The 17,984-nt window shown below is 37.9% G+C and overlaps 3 protein-coding genes across 10 annotated transcripts in view; 2 read left to right on the forward strand and 1 right to left on the reverse strand.

Moving 5' to 3' along the window:
* LOC6053989 (vanin-like protein 2) overlaps window positions 1-4,244 on the forward strand; it is a 30,153-nt gene extending 25,909 nt beyond the window's left edge. For all 8 annotated transcript variants that reach the window (XM_038254698.1, XM_038254697.1, XM_038254696.1 and 5 more), the window contains exons 4-6: window positions 2,452-3,104; window positions 3,162-3,698; window positions 3,757-4,244. In XM_038254698.1, the coding sequence (XP_038110626.1) occupies window positions 2,452-3,104; window positions 3,162-3,698; window positions 3,757-4,039 (1,473 nt within the window). In that variant the 3' untranslated portion in view covers window positions 4,040-4,244. The remainder of the gene's footprint in view (window positions 1-2,451; window positions 3,105-3,161; window positions 3,699-3,756) is intronic.
* A 2,898-nt stretch (window positions 4,245-7,142) lies between these two features.
* Window positions 7,143-13,715, forward strand: LOC6053988 (RNA polymerase II subunit A C-terminal domain phosphatase SSU72). The gene is made up of 5 exons (XM_001869942.2): window positions 7,143-7,252; window positions 7,308-7,721; window positions 8,103-8,232; window positions 8,301-8,429; window positions 13,055-13,715. The coding sequence occupies exons 2-5, from the start codon at window positions 7,489-7,491 to the stop codon at window positions 13,154-13,156; spliced, it is 594 nt and encodes a 197-aa protein (XP_001869977.1). The 5' UTR covers window positions 7,143-7,252; window positions 7,308-7,488; the 3' UTR covers window positions 13,157-13,715.
* Window positions 13,635-15,991, reverse strand: LOC6053985 (large subunit GTPase 1 homolog). The gene is made up of 3 exons (XM_038254569.1): window positions 15,630-15,991; window positions 14,036-15,568; window positions 13,635-13,974 (listed from the first exon to the last, which is right to left on the reverse strand). Exons 1-3 carry the CDS (start codon window positions 15,720-15,722, stop codon window positions 13,738-13,740), a joined length of 1,863 nt encoding a protein of 620 aa, XP_038110497.1. The 5' UTR covers window positions 15,723-15,991; the 3' UTR covers window positions 13,635-13,737.
* Between the last annotated feature and the right edge of the window lie 1,993 nt (window positions 15,992-17,984).

Here is a 17,984-nt window from a genome sequence, read left to right on the forward strand (position 1 = left end):
GTGTTATTTTCCGTCTCTTTTGTGTCGCTATTTGTGAACATGGGGTGATTGGATTTCTTCTGATTCGTATTGTTTTCATCTCTTTTGTGTCGCTGTTTGTGTGCATGGGGTGATTGGTCTTCTTCTTCTTCTTTTTTCTTTATTTTTAGTTCGCGCGTTCGTTGGCCAATGAGTTTATTTTTGTTCTCTTTACATAGTTTTCGATAGAAACGATCCGAATTCTTTTTTCGAGACAAGCAAGTCGTATTGCTGGATTAAGTCCTTTCTATATCATCGATGATCGGAAGGCACGCCGACGAATATGTTTTAAGGCTTATGATATAAAATCATTTTAATGAATAAAGCCCTTCTTACATCACCGTTGATCGGAAGGCACGCCGACGAAGAATTTCTGGAGGATCGCGGTCGAATTAATACTATATTTAAAATTCTAGATAGCTATCTTTCGGATTCGATTGTGAGTAGCGGGACTTCGCGGTTACTATGCAACGTGTTTTATGGAGTCTTTTTATATTTTAAATTTATAAGTCCTTCTTTTATCATCGTTGATAGGAAGGCACGCCGCCGGTTAAGTTCGTTTAAGTTATTGTTTTAATTTCATTACAATCGGTTACGTGGTGTCCTGTTTTCTTTTCGTTTATATTCGTTGATCGTAATAATTTATTCCAACTGGCAGCTTTAGTATTGACTCATCCACTATTTTTGACATTTGCTCGCGTTATCTTAATTGTACCAACAGTAAAAATATACTGATAAGTCCAGCCCATAGCACTACCGCTCGGTTGGCACGCGTTCGATTAAAACAAACTTTTTAAATAATCAATTATTTATCTTTCCGCAGCCGGCTGCCTAAGATTTAAAATTTCAACCGATAAACAAAATGCTCATGGTCACATCACTGCCACTCGTGAATCCTGACCTCATACCCATCTACTAACCCCCTCAAAACTCATGTGATACTTTGTCGGAGAAGCAGTCGATTGGGCGGTCTCTATCACTCAAGTATCGGACTAACATTCCCATCCACTTCCCCGTGACCTTACCACTGGTCGTGGCCGGCGCCGGTATTGATCAGCATGATAGGGGCCTTTGAGAAGTTGCGAAGCGAGGAAAGATAGCACCCACTTATCTTCCACGGCTCGTGGATGTAACTTCTGGAGGTCCTGGTCAATAACGGAGTAGCAACTGCGGGTGGGCACCTATGCTTATGCTTATTTTCAAATTTTCTAAAATTTTCAAAATTTACAAAATTTCTAAGATTTACAAAATTACCTAAATTTCCAAAATTTCTAAAATTTCCAAAATTTTTAAAGGTTCCCAAATTTTCAAAAATTAAAAAAAAACCAAAATTTCCATAATTTCAATTTTTTTCAAAATCTTGAAATTATTTATACGAATTTGTGATTCCTCTCTTTCCACCATTCCCTTGATTTAATCAATTTAAAATTTACAGGTTTTTTAAAAAAAATGCCGTTGGATTTTTGAGGGAAGTGGCATAAACTTTAAAAAATAAAATAAAAAATTATTCTAGAAGTTGGATTTCTTTAAAGAACTGTTACAACCATCAAGGATAGATAAAAAATAGGTTAGAAAACATTAGGAAATGCTCATGTTTGAAAGAATTGGATAACTTATATTATTACAAACTTTTTGAAAGGAATTGAAATGCTCTCAAATAATAGTTTGGAAGTTATGCTATTTATTTGAAAGACTGCTCATTAATGTAAGAATGGGAAAAAACATTGTGTCACACATCCAATTATATAATTAAATTCTTTAAAACTTTGAAATTTTTACCTCGAAATATTTTTTTTGTGAAATTTTATGTTCTTTTCTATTAAAATATTTTTTTTAAATATTTTTTTCTGATTAAACCTACACGAAGAAAAAAGAGTTTCCAAAATCGTGAACATGCGTTCATGAAAATGAGAGTCACAAACAAAGTGTCCAAATTGCACGGTTCGTGGTTCCACTTTCATGAACGCATGTTCACGATTTTAGAAACTCTTTTTTCTCCGTGTAGCTTTGAAAAAAGGCCTTTAAAACTTATGGAAATAAATTTGTTATTTTTGTCCAATAAAGCTCATATTTGGGATTTGGGCACAGTTCGCCAACCGGAATTCCCGCCATGACATAATTCTTTTTATAATAAAAGAAGGTGTTTTTTTAGTAAGTTGTTCCAAGAATACTTTGAAAAATGTGTATGCCGGTGGGTTAAAAATTGCTATCATGGGTAAATTTTAAATATCTCAGAGTTACTCTGAGATTTGTTGCAATTTGGAGTACAAATCGATTAGACCATGTCCTCTATCAATCTCAGTTAAATACGATAGCTTTGATTGCTTCATATCAGATCATCTATCAACCTTTCGACTCTTTTTTTGAGCTAATCTGTCTCAGCACGTGTTTATCTAAATATGCGAATTTTAAATCAATTCCCTTTCTTCACAGCTCACCGACATCATCGTCTTCCCGGAGCTAACCCTCAACACGCTGTCCGATCCGGTATACGTACCCGATCCGCTCCACAGCCCGGTGCCCTGCCGCGAGGACTCACCCGAGCTGCTGTCCAAGCTGTCCTGCTTGGCCGCCGAAGCGCGCAAATACCTTGTGATAAATCTGTCCGAGATCTTCGACTGCGAGTCGGTCCCGGCGGAAGACCCCCGGCCGTGCGGTCCCCACGGCTTCCACCGGTACAACACAAACGTGGTCCTGGACCGCGGAGGAGCTGTGATAGCGCGGTACCGGAAGTTTAACTTGTTCCGGGAGGCGGGCACGAACGTGACGTATGAGCCCGAGTTCGTGACGTTCGAGACGGACTTTGGCGTTACGTTCGGGGTGTTTACCTGCTTTGACCTGCTGTTTGCGCGGCCGGCGCTGGAGTTGGTCAAGCGGGACGTGCGGGACTTTGTGTTTCCGGCGTTTTGGACGTCGGAGCCGCCGTTCCTCACGGCGGTGCAGATCTTCGAGGGTTGGGCGTACGCGAACAACGTGAATTTGATTGCGGCGGGGACGAACTACGATCCGGCGGGGGCGACCGGGACGGGCGTGTTCAACGGTCGCAATGGGGCGGTGTTTTCGCTGATGACGGGGGAAGAGACCAAGTGAGTGGAGGTTTCGGGAAATTTGGTAATGTCATGCTAAACCAATTGATTTTCCAGGAAACTCTACGCCGTCCGCGTTCCAAAGATCCGCGGTAGCTTCACACCAAAGCCGGAACCGCCCTCGGACGGCCTGTACTCGGGTCGAATGCACGGGAAGTTCCTAGAAAACATCCGCATGGGATCCGACCACCTCGATCGCTTCACCACGATGCAGATCAACCCCGAGCGGTACCACGACAAGATCGGCCAGATCATCTGCAACGGGGAGTTTTGCTGTGACTTTAGCGTCACCGTTACGGTGCTGCCCGATCGGGAGCTCACCCACCACTACCGGTTCGCCGTGTTCGACGGCGTGCGGACATTCCAAGGGTACGCCGATGCGCACGTGTCGATCTGCGGCGTGATCACGTGTCGCAACGAATCGCTCGCGAGCTGCGGACTTCCCATGAACGAAAACTCCAACTATTTGGAGTTTAACGAAATTGTGATCGCGGGTCGGTTCATCGCCAACGGGACGTTGGCCATGCCGAACTCGCTCGACGACATGCTCCACTCGCTGGACACCGACCGGTATCGGTTCTATTCGGTTTGGAAGTAAGTATCCGCTTGAAACCTCACACTTTCAAAACCTAACCTCAAATCTCGCTTCCAGCTCATCCACCAACCAGCAGAACGTCCAGCTGACCCTCGTGGACATGGTCGCGAACCTGCAGACCTTTGGGATCTACGCGTTCAATCACGCCGATTTCGAGTACGTGAATCCGATTGAGCCGCCGCCGGAAACGACCACGGAAGGCTTGACCGGGGACAGCAAAGAGTCGGATGAGGATGGTGATGGCGGAGGAGCGTCGACGGTAGGCGCTTCGAGGGTGCTTGTGGCGCTGCTGCTGGTGCTGCTGGTCAGCTCGGAGTTGCGACGAAGTGGGTTCCAGTAGCTTCTGCAGTGAAGATATGCTCAGATTGTAAATAGTGTAGAATAATTAATTTGCATGCCAAATTTGTAGTTTATTTAAACAAGGATTTCAGTAGGATTTTAAGGTTTGGTCGCTACAAGTACCAGTTGTAAAGAAAGAAGTTACCCTATCTGTATAAATTATGAGAAGATAAATAAAGATTTCTGTTAAGATCATTTATCTAATATTTTGAATGGTCTTATTTTGTTGAAGTGATTCCAAAGCAATAAAAGTCAACAAATTTACAAGCAATTTCTACCGCAATTCAAAACCTTTTGTTTTCTTTTCATTAATCTTTTCATGTCATGAAAGTTATTATGATAATTTCTGTTCTTGTTTCTTGTTTCTTGTTTCTTGTTTCTTGTTTCTTGTTTCTTGTTTCTTGTTTCTTGTTTCTTGTTTCTTGTTTCTTGTTTCTTGTTTCTTGTTTCTTGTTTCTTGTTTCTTGTTTCTTGTTTCTTGTTTCTTGTTTCTTGTTTCTTGTTTCTTGTTTCTTGTTTCTTGTTTCTTGTTTCTTGTTTCTTGTTTCTTGTTTCTTGTTTCTTGTTTCTTGTTTCTTGTTTCTTGTTTCTTGTTTCTTGTTTCTTGTTTCTTGTTTCTTGTTTCTTGTTTCTTGTTTCTTGTTTCTTGTTTCTTGTTTCTTGTTTCTTGTTTCTTGTTTCTTGTTTCTTGTTTCTTGTTTCTTGTTTCTTGTTTCTTGTTTCTTGTTTCTTGTTTCTTGTTTCTTGTTTCTTGTTTCTTGTTTCTTGTTTCTTGTTTCTTGTTTCTTGTTTGTTTTTATTTTTTAGTTTTTAGTTTTTAGTTTTTAGTTTTTAGTTTTTAGTTTTTAGTTTTTAGTTTTTAGTTTTTAGTTTTTAGTTTTTAGTTTTTAGTTTTTAGTTTTTAGTTTTTAGTTTTTAGTTTTTAGTTTTTAGTTTTTAGTTTTTAGTTTTTAGTTTTAGTTTTTAGTTTTTAGTTTTTAGTTTTTAGTTTTTAGTTTTTAGTTTTTAGTTTTTAGTTTTTAGTTTTTAGTTTTTAGTTTTTAGTTTTTAGTTTTTAGTTTTTAGTTTTTAGTTTTTTTTTAGTTTTTAGTTTTTAGTTTTTAGTTTTTAGTTTTTAGTTTTTAGTTTTTAGTTTTTAGTTTTTAGTTTTTAGTTTTTAGTTTTTAGTTTTTAGTTTTTAGTTTTTAGTTTTTAGTTTTTAGTTTTTAGTTTTTAGTTTTTAGTTTTTAGTTTTTAGTTTTTAGTTTTTAGTTTTTAGTTTTTAGTTTTTAGTTTTTAGTTTTTAGTTTTTAGTTTTTAGTTTTTAGTTTTTAGTTTTTAGTTTTTGTTTTTGTTTTTAGTTTTTAGTTTTTAGTTTTTAGTTTTTAGTTTTTAGTTTTTAGTTTTTAGTTTTTAGTTTTTAGTTTTTAGTTTTTAGTTTTTAGTTTTTAGTTTTTAGTTTTTAGTTTTTAGTTTTTAGTTTTTAGTTTTTAGTTTTTAGTTTTTAGTTTTTAGTTTTTAGTTTTAGTTTTTAGTTTTTAGTTTTTAGTTTTTAGTTTTTAGTTTTTAGTTTTTAGTTTTTAGTTTTTAGTTTTTAGTTTTTAGTTTTTAGTTTTTAGTTTTTAGTTTTTAGTTTTTAGTTTTTAGTTTTTAGTTTTTAGTTTTTAGTTTTTAGTTTTTAGTTTTTAGTTTTTAGTTTTTAGTTTTTAGTTTTTAGTTTTTAGTTTTTAGTTTTTAGTTTTTAGTTTTTAGTTTTTAGTTTTTAGTTTTTAGTTTTTAGTTTTTAGTTTTTAGTTTTTAGTTTTTAGTTTTTAGTTTTTAGTTTTTAGTTTTTAGTTTTTAGTTTTTAGTTTTTAGTTTTTAGTTTTTAGTTTTTAGTTTTTAGTTTTTAGTTTTTAGTTCTTAGTTCCTTTGGGATATTATTGTTCACATTGATACAGCTTAATTTTCTGAGTACAACGACCCTTTAAACGACCGCAAAGGATTTAAAATGGATTTTTTTATTAAATTTTAAAAAAATCAACTTCACGGTCCTTTTTGACAGAAAAGTTCCTACTTGACGACAATGGGCCATAGTTGATCAACGATCCATCGAAAAAAAATGTCTTCAATATTTTTTTGCATTAAAATGAAAAAGAAACAATATCAGAAATGGTTTTTAATTGTGTTTTTACGGTTTTTACCGTTGTACATAGAAATTGACATAGAGTTATCTACGTGCGCATGTATTGCGTGTTTGTACACGAAGGGTTTTTAGGTTAAAATTTGTACCCGCCAGCAAAAACAATAGAGTTATGGCCTATCTACAATCACTTAACTTAGAAAATTTCACTTAGCTTAGGAGTTTGAATCAATGGAAATGAATCTGATCTTCTACAATGAAAAGGAATAAAATTAGAAACTTGACGTTTGGTTTGGAAAATTTCAAAATCTACGGTAAGTTGACGTTTCCATATCAAAGGTAAACAAACAACTGCATAGCAACGTATATCAGCCCAGCAAATTTTCTAAGTTGATTGTGGATGACGTAAGTTGTGTACTAGTGTGCGTGAGAGCGGGCTTAGATAGCTCTATTGGTAAGCTAGTGTGTGTGAGATCGGGCTTAGATAGGTCTATAGGGCTTCAGTACCCAATTGGGTCCTAAAATGAAGCTTAGATTGCTGATATTATTGTTCACAGCGATAAAGCTTATTTTTCTGAGTACAATTACCCTTTGTACGACCATAAAGAGCTTAAAATGGATTTTTAAATCAATTTTGAAAAATTAACCTCGCGGTCCTTCTTGACAGAAAAGGTCCTACTTGACAGCTCGTTCCAAGGAGACCATAGTTGATCCATCGAAAAAATGTTGTCTTGTCAAAAAAAAATTGCATTAAAATGAAAAAAAAAGTGATTAGAAATGGTTTTTAATCGTGTTTTTTACCGTTGTACATAAAAATTGGCATAGGGCTTTAGTACCCAATTAGCAAGTTTTCACTGTACTCGTTTCGCGTACTCTAATGTGTTTCCAAATTCCGACCACAAGATGGCCAGTTCAAATAGTTTCAACATTTCCAAAAACGAAGCTAGAGTTTCATTACAGCGGTTTACATACACACACAGCAGCTGTCAAACTGTCACAATACTTCAAAATAAACGGGTCATTCGCGAAAAGGGCACGCTCTCGCCAAATCGTATCGGGTTTTTCGTGTTAATCGGGGCACTTCCGGCCAGCTCCGTCCGGAAGCCAGCGTAGGTTTGTACTTGGGCACCTGCCGCATACGCCGATATTGAAGGTTTCCCATTTTCAGGCGCAAATCGTACGGTATTTAACTTTTCAGCTTTCTTCCGCGGAGCGATCGCCGCTTGACAGGGGGAGGAGGAGAAAGGTGAAAACTAGCACAAAGGCCATCGGACGACTTTGACAGACAGCTGGTGCGCGCTGGTTTTGGAAATCGGGTCATCGCGCGCGGAAAGGAAACCAAAACAAACATGACTAACCAGTACGTGAGCCCGCTGTCGGTCGCGGTGATTTGCTCGTCAAACATGAACCGAAGCATGGAAGCGCACGGATTTCTGGCGAAGAAGCGCTTCAAGGTGCGCTCGTTCGGCACCGGAGACAAGGTCAAGCTGCCCGGAACGGCCGCCGACAAGCCCAACGTGTACGAGTTCGGCACGAGCTACGATGACATCTTCAGCGATCTGGCCAACAAGGACAAAAATTAGTATCCTTTGCTAAGGGAGGGGGGGATGTTTGGGGTTCGGGAGTAGTTTCGTTTTAGGTAGCACTTGGAGGTCACTGGGAGAAAATGAAGGACGAAGGAGGATGATGAAACCACGCTTTCACCATCTTTTTATCGCTACGCATTTCATTCACCTTCATAACAAACACATCGAAGTGGGTTATGTGATTCTTAAAGGGAATACTACCGCCATCTGTGAGGAAGTAGTTCGAAAGTGATCTAAAACATCCAAAAGTAGCAGCCACTCGCTGATAGGTGGCAGTAGTGTAATTAGATCATTTTCATGTTTGAATTACTCAGACGTGAAATTTTTAAATAATTTTAAACACAAAACTTTCCTTAACCCAAAAACCAACAACTCAGCTACACACAAAACGGACTGCTTCACATGCTGGATCGCAACCGGCGCATCAAAACGTGTCCGGAGAAGTTCCAACTGTGTACGGAGCGATTTGATGTACTTGTGACGTGCGAGGAGCGAGTTTATGATCAAGTGGGTAGATTCCTGAAAATAAACATGTGCCACCCTAACTTAAATTTCATCTCACACGTTCAAATCAGGTCATCGAGTTCATGGAGTCGAAAACGCCGACGTACAATCTGCCGGTGCACGTGATCAACATCGACATCCAGGATAACCACGAGGAGGCCACCGTCGGGGCGTTCGCGATTTGTGATTTGATAACGATGGTAAGTGGGCTTTTTACCTTTAGTTCTAGCGTTCTGCGAACAGCGATTAAAAGACGATTCTTTCGTCTAAACCAGCGAGTTAAACATTTTGTACAAATAGCAGAACAGTTTTCTAATAAAGTCTCGCGCAAAGGTTGCAAAACACTCAGAAAACGTGTGTCTTATCCTGAAACACCTCTCTTTTCCACCCTACCACCACTTAAAACTTTTGACCTTTGTCCACTGTTCAATTTGGGGATCACTTTATTCTTTTTCCAGTAAATCCGAGCAGGTAAGTATTACACATGCTCATCATACTGCCAGTGTTCGCGTTATTGTCCCATGTGAATTTTTATCTTTTTCACGATAGCTGCTGCAGTTCGATTCAAAGCACTTTTATTAAAACTAAAAATATTCTGTATCGAAACTGAATGCAATCCAGTTTCCAGAATTGCCTTGCGAAACCACCGAAAAATTTTGATGTTAAAACAAATTTTATTAACGATAAAATTATTGAGCCTCGATAACGATAACGTTAAAACGTTATAAAATTAACAAAAATTACTGCGTAGGCTCAACTCGAGGGGAAGCATAAAGTTTTGGGTAAAACATATTTTTCATTTTTTTTTCAAAAATATTTAAGCAGGGCCGAATGGTTTTTGTGGGCGAGCGGTTCGTCGCTATTGCATACAATCCTAAAATTGCATATGTTAGCGTATTCCTTGTATTTCTTTTCACTTTTTGTAGCTTTTTTAAAATACTAAAACTTTCGCAAAATTCATAGTTTTCGAAAATACTCAAATTTTTAAAATTTGCGGTTTGTTTTAAACAACGTGACAATGCATACAAACTTTAGCTTCGTTAGATACCTATATTGAAAATTTTGAAAATTTGAGTATTTTCGAAAAAATGCCTATTTTTGAAATTTTAGTATTCAAAAAAATTACAGGGTGGCCACTCAAGTCGGGAAATAGGGAAAGTCGGGAAAAAGTCGGGAATTCGTCAAAATCCGCCAAAAATCGGGAAAAAGTCGGGAATTTATGATTTTATGTCTAAAAGTCGGGAATTCTGAGCTTTTTTAACTCTTTAATAAATTTTGTAATATTTTGTACAATTTTCAAATTGAATTCACTCATTTCTGCTTTAGTAACTTACTTTAAGTTTAAGGTTATTTTCACTATTTCAATATATTTGAGTATAGAAAAGCTGTTTAAGACCTTTAAAATCTTTATGAATATTGGAGTCTTTGACACAGATTTTCATAATATTTTTTTATGAATCAAATGATCGCTTTTAATTTTTGTTCACAAAACAAGAGGTATAGTTGATGAAAATCTAATATAAAAATAGAGCGTGATGGCCAGCTTAGAATTATGATTCTATTCCATTTTGCCACATAATTGAATATTTGAGACAGGATTCAAACTTAAGTTTGGCAATAGTTTTTTTTGGGTAAATATTTGTAATTGTTTAACTAAATTCATTAAGGCTGGTACAAATATTTTTAAAAGTTTTTGTCCCCCCTTCGAAATTGGCCCTAAAATCAGGGGGCAAAAAAATATTTTACAATAAACTTCAAAATTTCAATGAAAATTCAAGTGCAACCAGCTGAAATCAAATTAAAATACATTCTCCTGCGTTTAAAATCATTTTTAGCATGTTTGGGTTTGTTAAAAATCTTAAGATTTTTGAAAATTTTCTATGCAAAATCTTTTTTCGATACAATTTTTGTTTTTGTCAGATCTTAGATTTTTTGAAAACTAATGATTGCAAAACAACTGAACTAGTGTAAAATGCATTTTAAAACACTTTTTTCATTGAAATGTGAAAACTATGGCTTGTTATTTAAATTTTTATATTTTTTTATTTTTTTGCCCCCCCCCCTTGACCTTGGCCAGGGCCGAGGGACAAAAACTTTTTTAAATATTTGCATCGGCCTAAGTACTTGAAAATGTGTTTTTTTCCAAATGTTGCCCTTGAACTTTTTTTTGTGAGTATGGGTAAATTACCTACCATAGATAAAGCTTGATTTTCAGTTTGCGAAAAACTTAAATATCGAATAAAATCCAAAATTGAAAAAAACATTTTCTTTAATGTATTCCTTGACATTTTTCTAAATCCTTTGAATGAATAATAACAGCAATTACGTTTTAATCATTCTTTGATTTAAAATGATGATGAAGTTAAAAAAAATATCAAAAACTATACGTTTGCCAATTTAAAAAATTCCATGGAGGTTATAAGTATTGTTGAACTTTCGATAATTTTTTAAAGACTAATTGTTTGTGTTTCTACTCTGAATTTTAATAATGCAATTACATTTTTGAACTTTCCTTTATAATTTTGTTGTTTGGTTTCTGTATTTTCAAAAAATGTCTATACTTGAATTTTTTTTAATTCATTGAGATTTTTTTTCAGTGGTTAATATTGACTTGCCTTATAGAAAGTTTTTTGTTTGAAATCATTCTTTAGATAAGAAATGCATATTATTTGAACATTCTGGAAAAGTCTGGAAAAAAAGTCGGGAATTTGAAAATGGAATTTGAGTGGTCACCCTGAAAAAAAAGCTATAGTTAGCAAACTTAAATTTTCACAAAATACCGTATTTTTGCGAAAGTACTCAAAATTTCATAATTTGTAAAATGGGTACCAAACAATTTTTTTATGCTTTTTCACTTTATTAGATTTTTTTGAAATATAATACAATTTTCACAAAATAACTTATTTTGCCAAAATACTCAAATTTGCTTCGATATATTCGGTTCCAAATGAAGCGAAATTTGGTATGCATTTTTACTTTATTAATTTTTTTTTGTTGATATACTTAAATCTTCTCAAAATATGTATTGTATAATTCTATCCTACTAAAATTTAGAAAATTCGCAAAGGAAGCAACATTTTGAATGCTTTTTAACTTTTTTTTTGGTAATCACTAAAATTTTCAAAAAACAAATAAAAAAGTATAAAAATTGAATTTACGTGCCATGGTTTCAACATTTCAATCAAAAAAGTGTTTTAAAATGCATTTATACCTGCCCAGTTGTTTTGCCATCATTAGTTGAAATTTTGAAGGACCAATTTTGGAGGGGGGAGAGAGACGACATAAACTTTGAAAAATATTTGCAACGGCCTTTTTGGACCCCTTCAAAAAAAAAAAAACTCCAGAATTGTTTTCAATTTTTCAAATCCCTCATTTTCAAATTGAATTTCTAAATTTTTGAATTTCAGATTTAAAAAAATCAAAAGTTTCTTTTATTTTTTTTTTGTTTTTTTGATCATATTTTTATGATTTTCTTAATTATAAATCTTTAAATACTTTTGTTTTAAAATTTCTAAAGTTTCGAAGTTTTCGAGTTTTCAAATATCAAATTCAGAATTTTTAAATTTTTGAGTTCTCGAATTTTTTTATATGAATCTTAAAATTGATCAGTAAAAATATTTTTATGAATTTTTCTTTATATTTTTGCATCTTTGTATTTTTAATTTATACATTTAAAAAAATAAAGATGCTGAAATTTGAAAAATCAATAATTGAGGATTTCTAAATTCTAAATCTAAACTTTAATTTTTTGTGTTTTTGAATTTCCAAATTTTGGAAATCTGTATTCAGGCCAAAACAGTAAGGCTCTGATTCTCTGCAAGTGTTCTATTTTCTCACCTCTACGTTGGCTTGGTTTCGTCATCAAGATGCGATAAGGTTGGTGGGAAATGGCTCGTAATTCTTTGACCAGCGAGGGTCAGAGTCGTGACGGCTGAAAGAATGGGGCGCGCCAACGTGGGAAAGGGAATTTGTGATTGTAGACGGTATTGTTTTGATTCGAAGTATGTTTAACGGGGTGTTTCTTCTTTTTATTTTCAACTTGGAGAAATTCTCGTATGTTTGGCAGGCTAAGCGCTCGCTCTTAACTCCGTCCAGTTTGCTGATTTTAACTATTTAAACAGCTAAATTGGCAAAAATTTTGATAGCAACTTGCTTGCTCACTTCCTATTGAGCAGATTATCACTCGATTTCAGTTGAAAAAGCTTTTTATGAGCTGTAATTGAATGTCAAAGTGCTGATATGTTTTTTCTCCAAAATGTTGTATGGAGCGCTACTTCCACATATTGCATGCAAATTTTGCTTGTATGCATCAGCGACGAACCACCCTAATTCTTCATACACATTTTGAATAAAAACCATTCGGCCAAAGTGCACGTTTTCCTGGGGACCTCAAAGTTTGTGCTTCTCCTCGTGTTGAGCCTGCGCATTCATTTTTGGAACTTTTTGTGAGTCAGTGTTATCCGAAGGGAAATTTTTCTAGGCCTTCGGATAATCGAGTTTGGACTGTATTTTTTTTCGCCACTAAAATCTGACGCTCTCTAAGCAAACAGTCAAATGAAGAATTACCTATTTTTTGGAAAGGCCACGAAAATAATGCGCAACTTTTCTAGATCGCGATCCTTCTGAGCTCCGTACTTAGCTTATGGTCAAAATGGCTACGAGGAGAACTTCATGGTTTGCTTGTTGCTTGTGACTATACTATTTAAAGCAAATATAAAACTTTTAAATTTGTATGAGCAGCACAAAGAATCTTAAAACAATTTCAATTGGCAGATGGCTAGATATGCAAAGTTTAAATATATTTATTGTTTCTTCCCCCTTGCAGATGGCCCAAAGTGACGACCTGGACAACGACATCGACGAGCTGCTGCACGACTTCGAGAGCAAGTGCCAACGGAGCGTGCTTCACTGCGTGCTGTTTTACTAGCCGTTGCTTACGGTTGTGTTGGATTGGTTTCTGTGTGATGGTGCACGTTCCTTCGTGAAACTAAACAAAAACAAATGGTAGAGTTTAAAGCAAAAATATGAAAATAATTCTGCAAACTATGGTCCCTTCTCTTCCCGATTCCCTCGAGCCTCTTCCTCTGAAGGTTAGAATAGACCGCAAAGATCAGACACACACATTCAGCACACAGCACACTTTCAAGTTTTTGAGACGGACAGCAAACGTAGCGCGAATCATGAAACAATAAACTAACAAGCATATTTTTACCAAACTTTTAACTAACGCAAATAAATTTATACTAGGCAGAGATTCAAATCATTTCGTTTTAGGAACCAACTAAATAAGTCAAACACGCTGATCAGTAAGGGAAAGTTCTTTTTTCACAAAACAATAAAAAAACAGCAACACACACACACACTCACTGGCAGGTGATTCGATATTACTGTGTAAGAAACTATTATATGATGCATATATATATATATTTAATATATAGAAAGAGGTGTAATTCTTTTGTACAACAATAAAGTTACAAAACAGTTACGGAAAAACACTCCTCCCCCTCCTCAATGCTGATCCAGGTGCGCATATTTCCGGCGAAGTTTTTCCTTTTTCTCGCGCTTCTGGTGCTTCCACGGCTTGCCGGCGATCATCACTCCGCCGGGCAGTTGCTGCTGCTCGGCCGAAACGCCCACGGCCGACGGTCGAATGTTGGGGAAATCGCTGCGCCCCTTGACGAAGCCCGTTTGGGCGCGGTCCTGGAAGAACTGCGAGTCGATGTCCTTGCCGGTGGTGGTGCCCATCTGTTTGAGAGAATACAATTTGTTTAATTTCTTATAAATCGAATTCAGGGGAAACATTTACCTTCATCGCCCGCTGCTGCCTCGGCGGTAGCAGTTTGACGTCGATCTCATCTTTCTGACGCTCTGGAAAGCGATGGTACTGCGTTTGTTCAACCTCCGGCGGAGCGTAGCAGTACAGCAGCTTGCCGTTGACGTAATCCTTGAGCACGTAGCGCGACCCTCTGGACTGATCGGGCTGTCCGTTTGCGGTCATGTAGCCGCGGTTGTACGCGAACGCCAGCAGCAGTTCTTCGGAGTAGGGCGGTCTCAGCGGGTCTTCCCCTTCGAGCGGTTTGGCAATCATGATGCCGTACGTGTCCTCGAGGATGTGTCGCGGGATGAGCGTGCAGAGCAGGTTCACCGGCGGGACGTGGTCTCGCATCTGGTCGATGGGCAGAATTCCGTTCAGGATCATGTCCGCCTTGGTGGTGCAGAAGCTGGGCATGACCAGACCTGGGCAATCGCAGAACAGCAGTTCCGAGTCTACGTACAGCGTTTGGAAGTGCTTGGTTTTGCCGGGGGTCGCCGAAACGGACACTTTCTTCTCGAGGAAGACGGCGTTGATTGTGCTGCTTTTGCCGACGTTCGGGTAGCCGACGAGGCCGACCGTTACGAGACCCTCGGTGACGCGGTCCGCCTTGTGGAGACTTTTGAAGAGTGCGATCAACTCTGTGTTGGAAAGGATGTTTGGATTATTTCGTAGCTTGGACGAAGCAGCTGCAGATTCGCCTTCGGCGACCTCCTCAACCTTCTCTTCCAGCTTCTCAAGCACCTTTTCAGCACGATCAACCTTCAACCCCAAATCCTTCAACTTCTTCTCGACCTCATTCGTCTGTTCATCCTCCGAATCTTCCTCATCTCCCTCCTCGCCCTCTTCAGCTGCCCGTTCCCGTTCTTCCTGCTCGCGCTTAGCTTCCTCCACGGACTCCGCAGCCGAAAAGAACGCCACCCGAATCCCCTGCTCGTCAAAGTACCTAGCCCAAGCCTCCCTCTGCTCCGCATTCAAAAAGTCCGACTTGTTGATCAAAATCATGTTCATCTTCCGCTCGTCCACCTCCTTCACGTACTTTTCCAAATCTTCACTGCGAAACAGCAGCGGATTGCGCCCGTCCACGATCTGCACCACAATGTCCGACCGCTCCACCACACGCCACAGCTGCCGCCAAAAGTCCAGATTCTTCTCGTACGGCGTCATCAACAGCCCGTCGTCCTCCTGCAGCGCGGCCAACCCCCGGCGCCACTCGAGAAAGTTCTCGTTCTCCAACAGCTGCAGCTCCTCCGGCGTGGTCTCCTTTGTCCAACGCGGTCGCCGCGGAATCTTCAGCAGATTTTTCTTGTCCACCTGCTTGCGCTCGATCGCCACCCGCTCGTTCGTGGTCAGCAGACCGACCTTGGCCTTCGGATTCACGTACGTTATGTTGAGCTTTTCCGCCTGAAACTCCGTCCCCGCCAGTTCGGCCGTCCGCAGAAACTCCTGGAAGGACGACTCCTCCGTCACGGACTGCAGGTTCAGCCGGCCCCAGTCGTACCCGTCCTGGACTTCCGTGGTGTGAAGCTGAAACGACATAAATCTCGATAACAACCACTAAAAATCACAAAATTTACCCCTCACTCACCATGCTGTTGTTATCGACGGTCTTGCGGTTTCCCTGCCCAAATCGGTCCTTTATCAGGGACCGCCCCAGCTGGTTCGCTTTCTTCTTGCCCATTTTGTTCTAATCGCGTCGGAACGATACGGTCGAAAACATCAACAAACACGTGCTCCAAGTTTGGGCACTGTAAAAGTGCTCGCAAATCCCCCGAAAACGACCCCTTTTGCACAGGTTGATTTCACAACAGTTATATTAAAGCAAACTTATTATTTTTTTAACCCTTTAGGATCAATTTTCAGCGAAAAACTGCAATTTTTCACTATTCTCTGAACGATCTTCGAAAATTTACACGAAAACTCGCGTGCGTGCAAAACAAAAACATTTGCTTCTTTGACTTGACAACTGTCACGTTTGTACTAAAACCAGTTTGATTTTTCAAAAGGTGTGGATTTTTGTTACTGCGGCACCATGTGAAACATTTCATGCGCCACGCGGCGTTCGGTTTTGGTACCAAAGAGTATTTCCCTTCTCTCTGTTGGCACGGTGGGATCGCAAAAAAAAATCTCGAAACTCAAATTCGGGACCATGGAATTTTGTACAATTTTGGTGAATCTTTTTAAACGTTTCATTGGTAAAGGCTGATATGCAAATCGGAAGGAACTCCAAAACTCCATAGGGATTTTGTTAATTTGATTTGGTTAACCGCGGTGGATTTTCTTGAAATAATTCGAACTGTCAAAAATCCACCAAAGCATCTACCACATTGATCGCACAAAAATCTGTGGTAGAAAAGTATCCACCGGTAGATGCATTGGTGGATTTTTGACAGTTCGAATTATTTCAAGAAAATCCACCGCGGTTTACCAATTCAAATTAACAAAAGCCCTCATATTAAAAAACGCCCGAGAAACGTTTCTTCGCGCGGTGCTTGTTTGTGATAAGTATTGATGAAAAAAATCAAAGAATTTGAATTTTACTTTTTGAATGCAACTGAAAGATACAAACGTTTTAATAATTTTATTTTCGTTCGAATAATAGAAAATCCAGGCGAATCTCAAAATGCAGAACCTTGATATTAAAAGGACAGATTTAGTTTTTGGTCGAAACGGAGTAAAAAATAGAAGTTGTCTATATTGATGTTGGCCCACGTGTCGCCAACAATTGCTAGTACCAACCAGCAACCTTTGGATTATGAGTTCACTGCACTGTCCGATTAATCCACCCTGGCGGGACCGAAATGAAATAAACCGGAGTGAAAATAAACTTGCAAATAAACCATGGTAATAATCATACAAATATCTTTTTTGTAATTCCGTCGTGAAACTACTTACTTTTCCTGTCATTCTTGAACGACGAAATAGCCTACTTTTCTGTACAAAAAATAGCAAAATCGAATAGCTACACTTTTCAAAATAAATGCTGAAAAGTTCTACTTTTCAGCACTCAAATGGGTGCTGAAAAGTTGAACTTTTCATCACTTGTTTCGAAAAGTAACACTTTTCAACATTTTTTTGATTTAAGCGATTTATTGACAAAATATATGAAAATTAGACTTAAAATTTCACTCAATGGGTGTTTTTCGAAATTGCAAAAAATGTTGTATGGAACTCGTTGCAAAACTTAATTTTTTCAGCACTCTTCGTATTTATCCAACTCGGTGAACCTCGTTGGATAAATGTACGACTCGTGCTGAAAAAAACCTCTTTTTGCAACTTGTTGCATAAACTACTATTTTCTTACTGAAAAACGTTACTTAATCCACCGGAAGGTGGTTGCTGCCTTCCTCCTAAAAGCCTTGCAACCACACACTACGAAAGCTTTGGCTAACGCTTACTTAGTAAAGACACTATACATCTGAGTGCTGCCATCTAGGTATGATAAATTTAATGAACCATTTGAAAGCACTGCAGTGTTTGTGTGCGTGCACTGAGCGTAAAGTTCCGACAGCTATCCGCCGGAGCTTTCAAATTATGTAAATAATGACCCTTTTAGTATCAACCAAAACAGTTTTTCGAACATATCTTTTAAAGTACTGCACCAAGCCGGATGAAATTTAAAAAGACTTAAAGAACCTGAAGGCAAATCCAAAAACATAGATCCGGACAAAATCGGTCGAGCCAGTTCCGAGAAAAGTGAGTGAGAAAAAAAATTCTACGTCCATCCACACGCACAGACATTTGCTCAGAATTTGATTCTGAGTCGATATGTATACGTAAAGGTATATCTGGGAGGCTTATTTAAAAAGTTCAATTTTTGAGTGATTTTATAGCCTTGCCTCAGTAAGGTGAGGAAGGCAAAAATCAATAATAAACTGATATTCGGCAGTGATTAAAAAATAAAAATTTGAAAATATGGAAAAACAAATATTTCAGAAATTTC

Source organism: Culex quinquefasciatus, chromosome 2 (genome assembly GCF_015732765.1).
Source record: "Culex quinquefasciatus strain JHB chromosome 2, VPISU_Cqui_1.0_pri_paternal, whole genome shotgun sequence".
Taxonomy (NCBI): domain Eukaryota; kingdom Metazoa; phylum Arthropoda; class Insecta; order Diptera; family Culicidae; genus Culex; species Culex quinquefasciatus.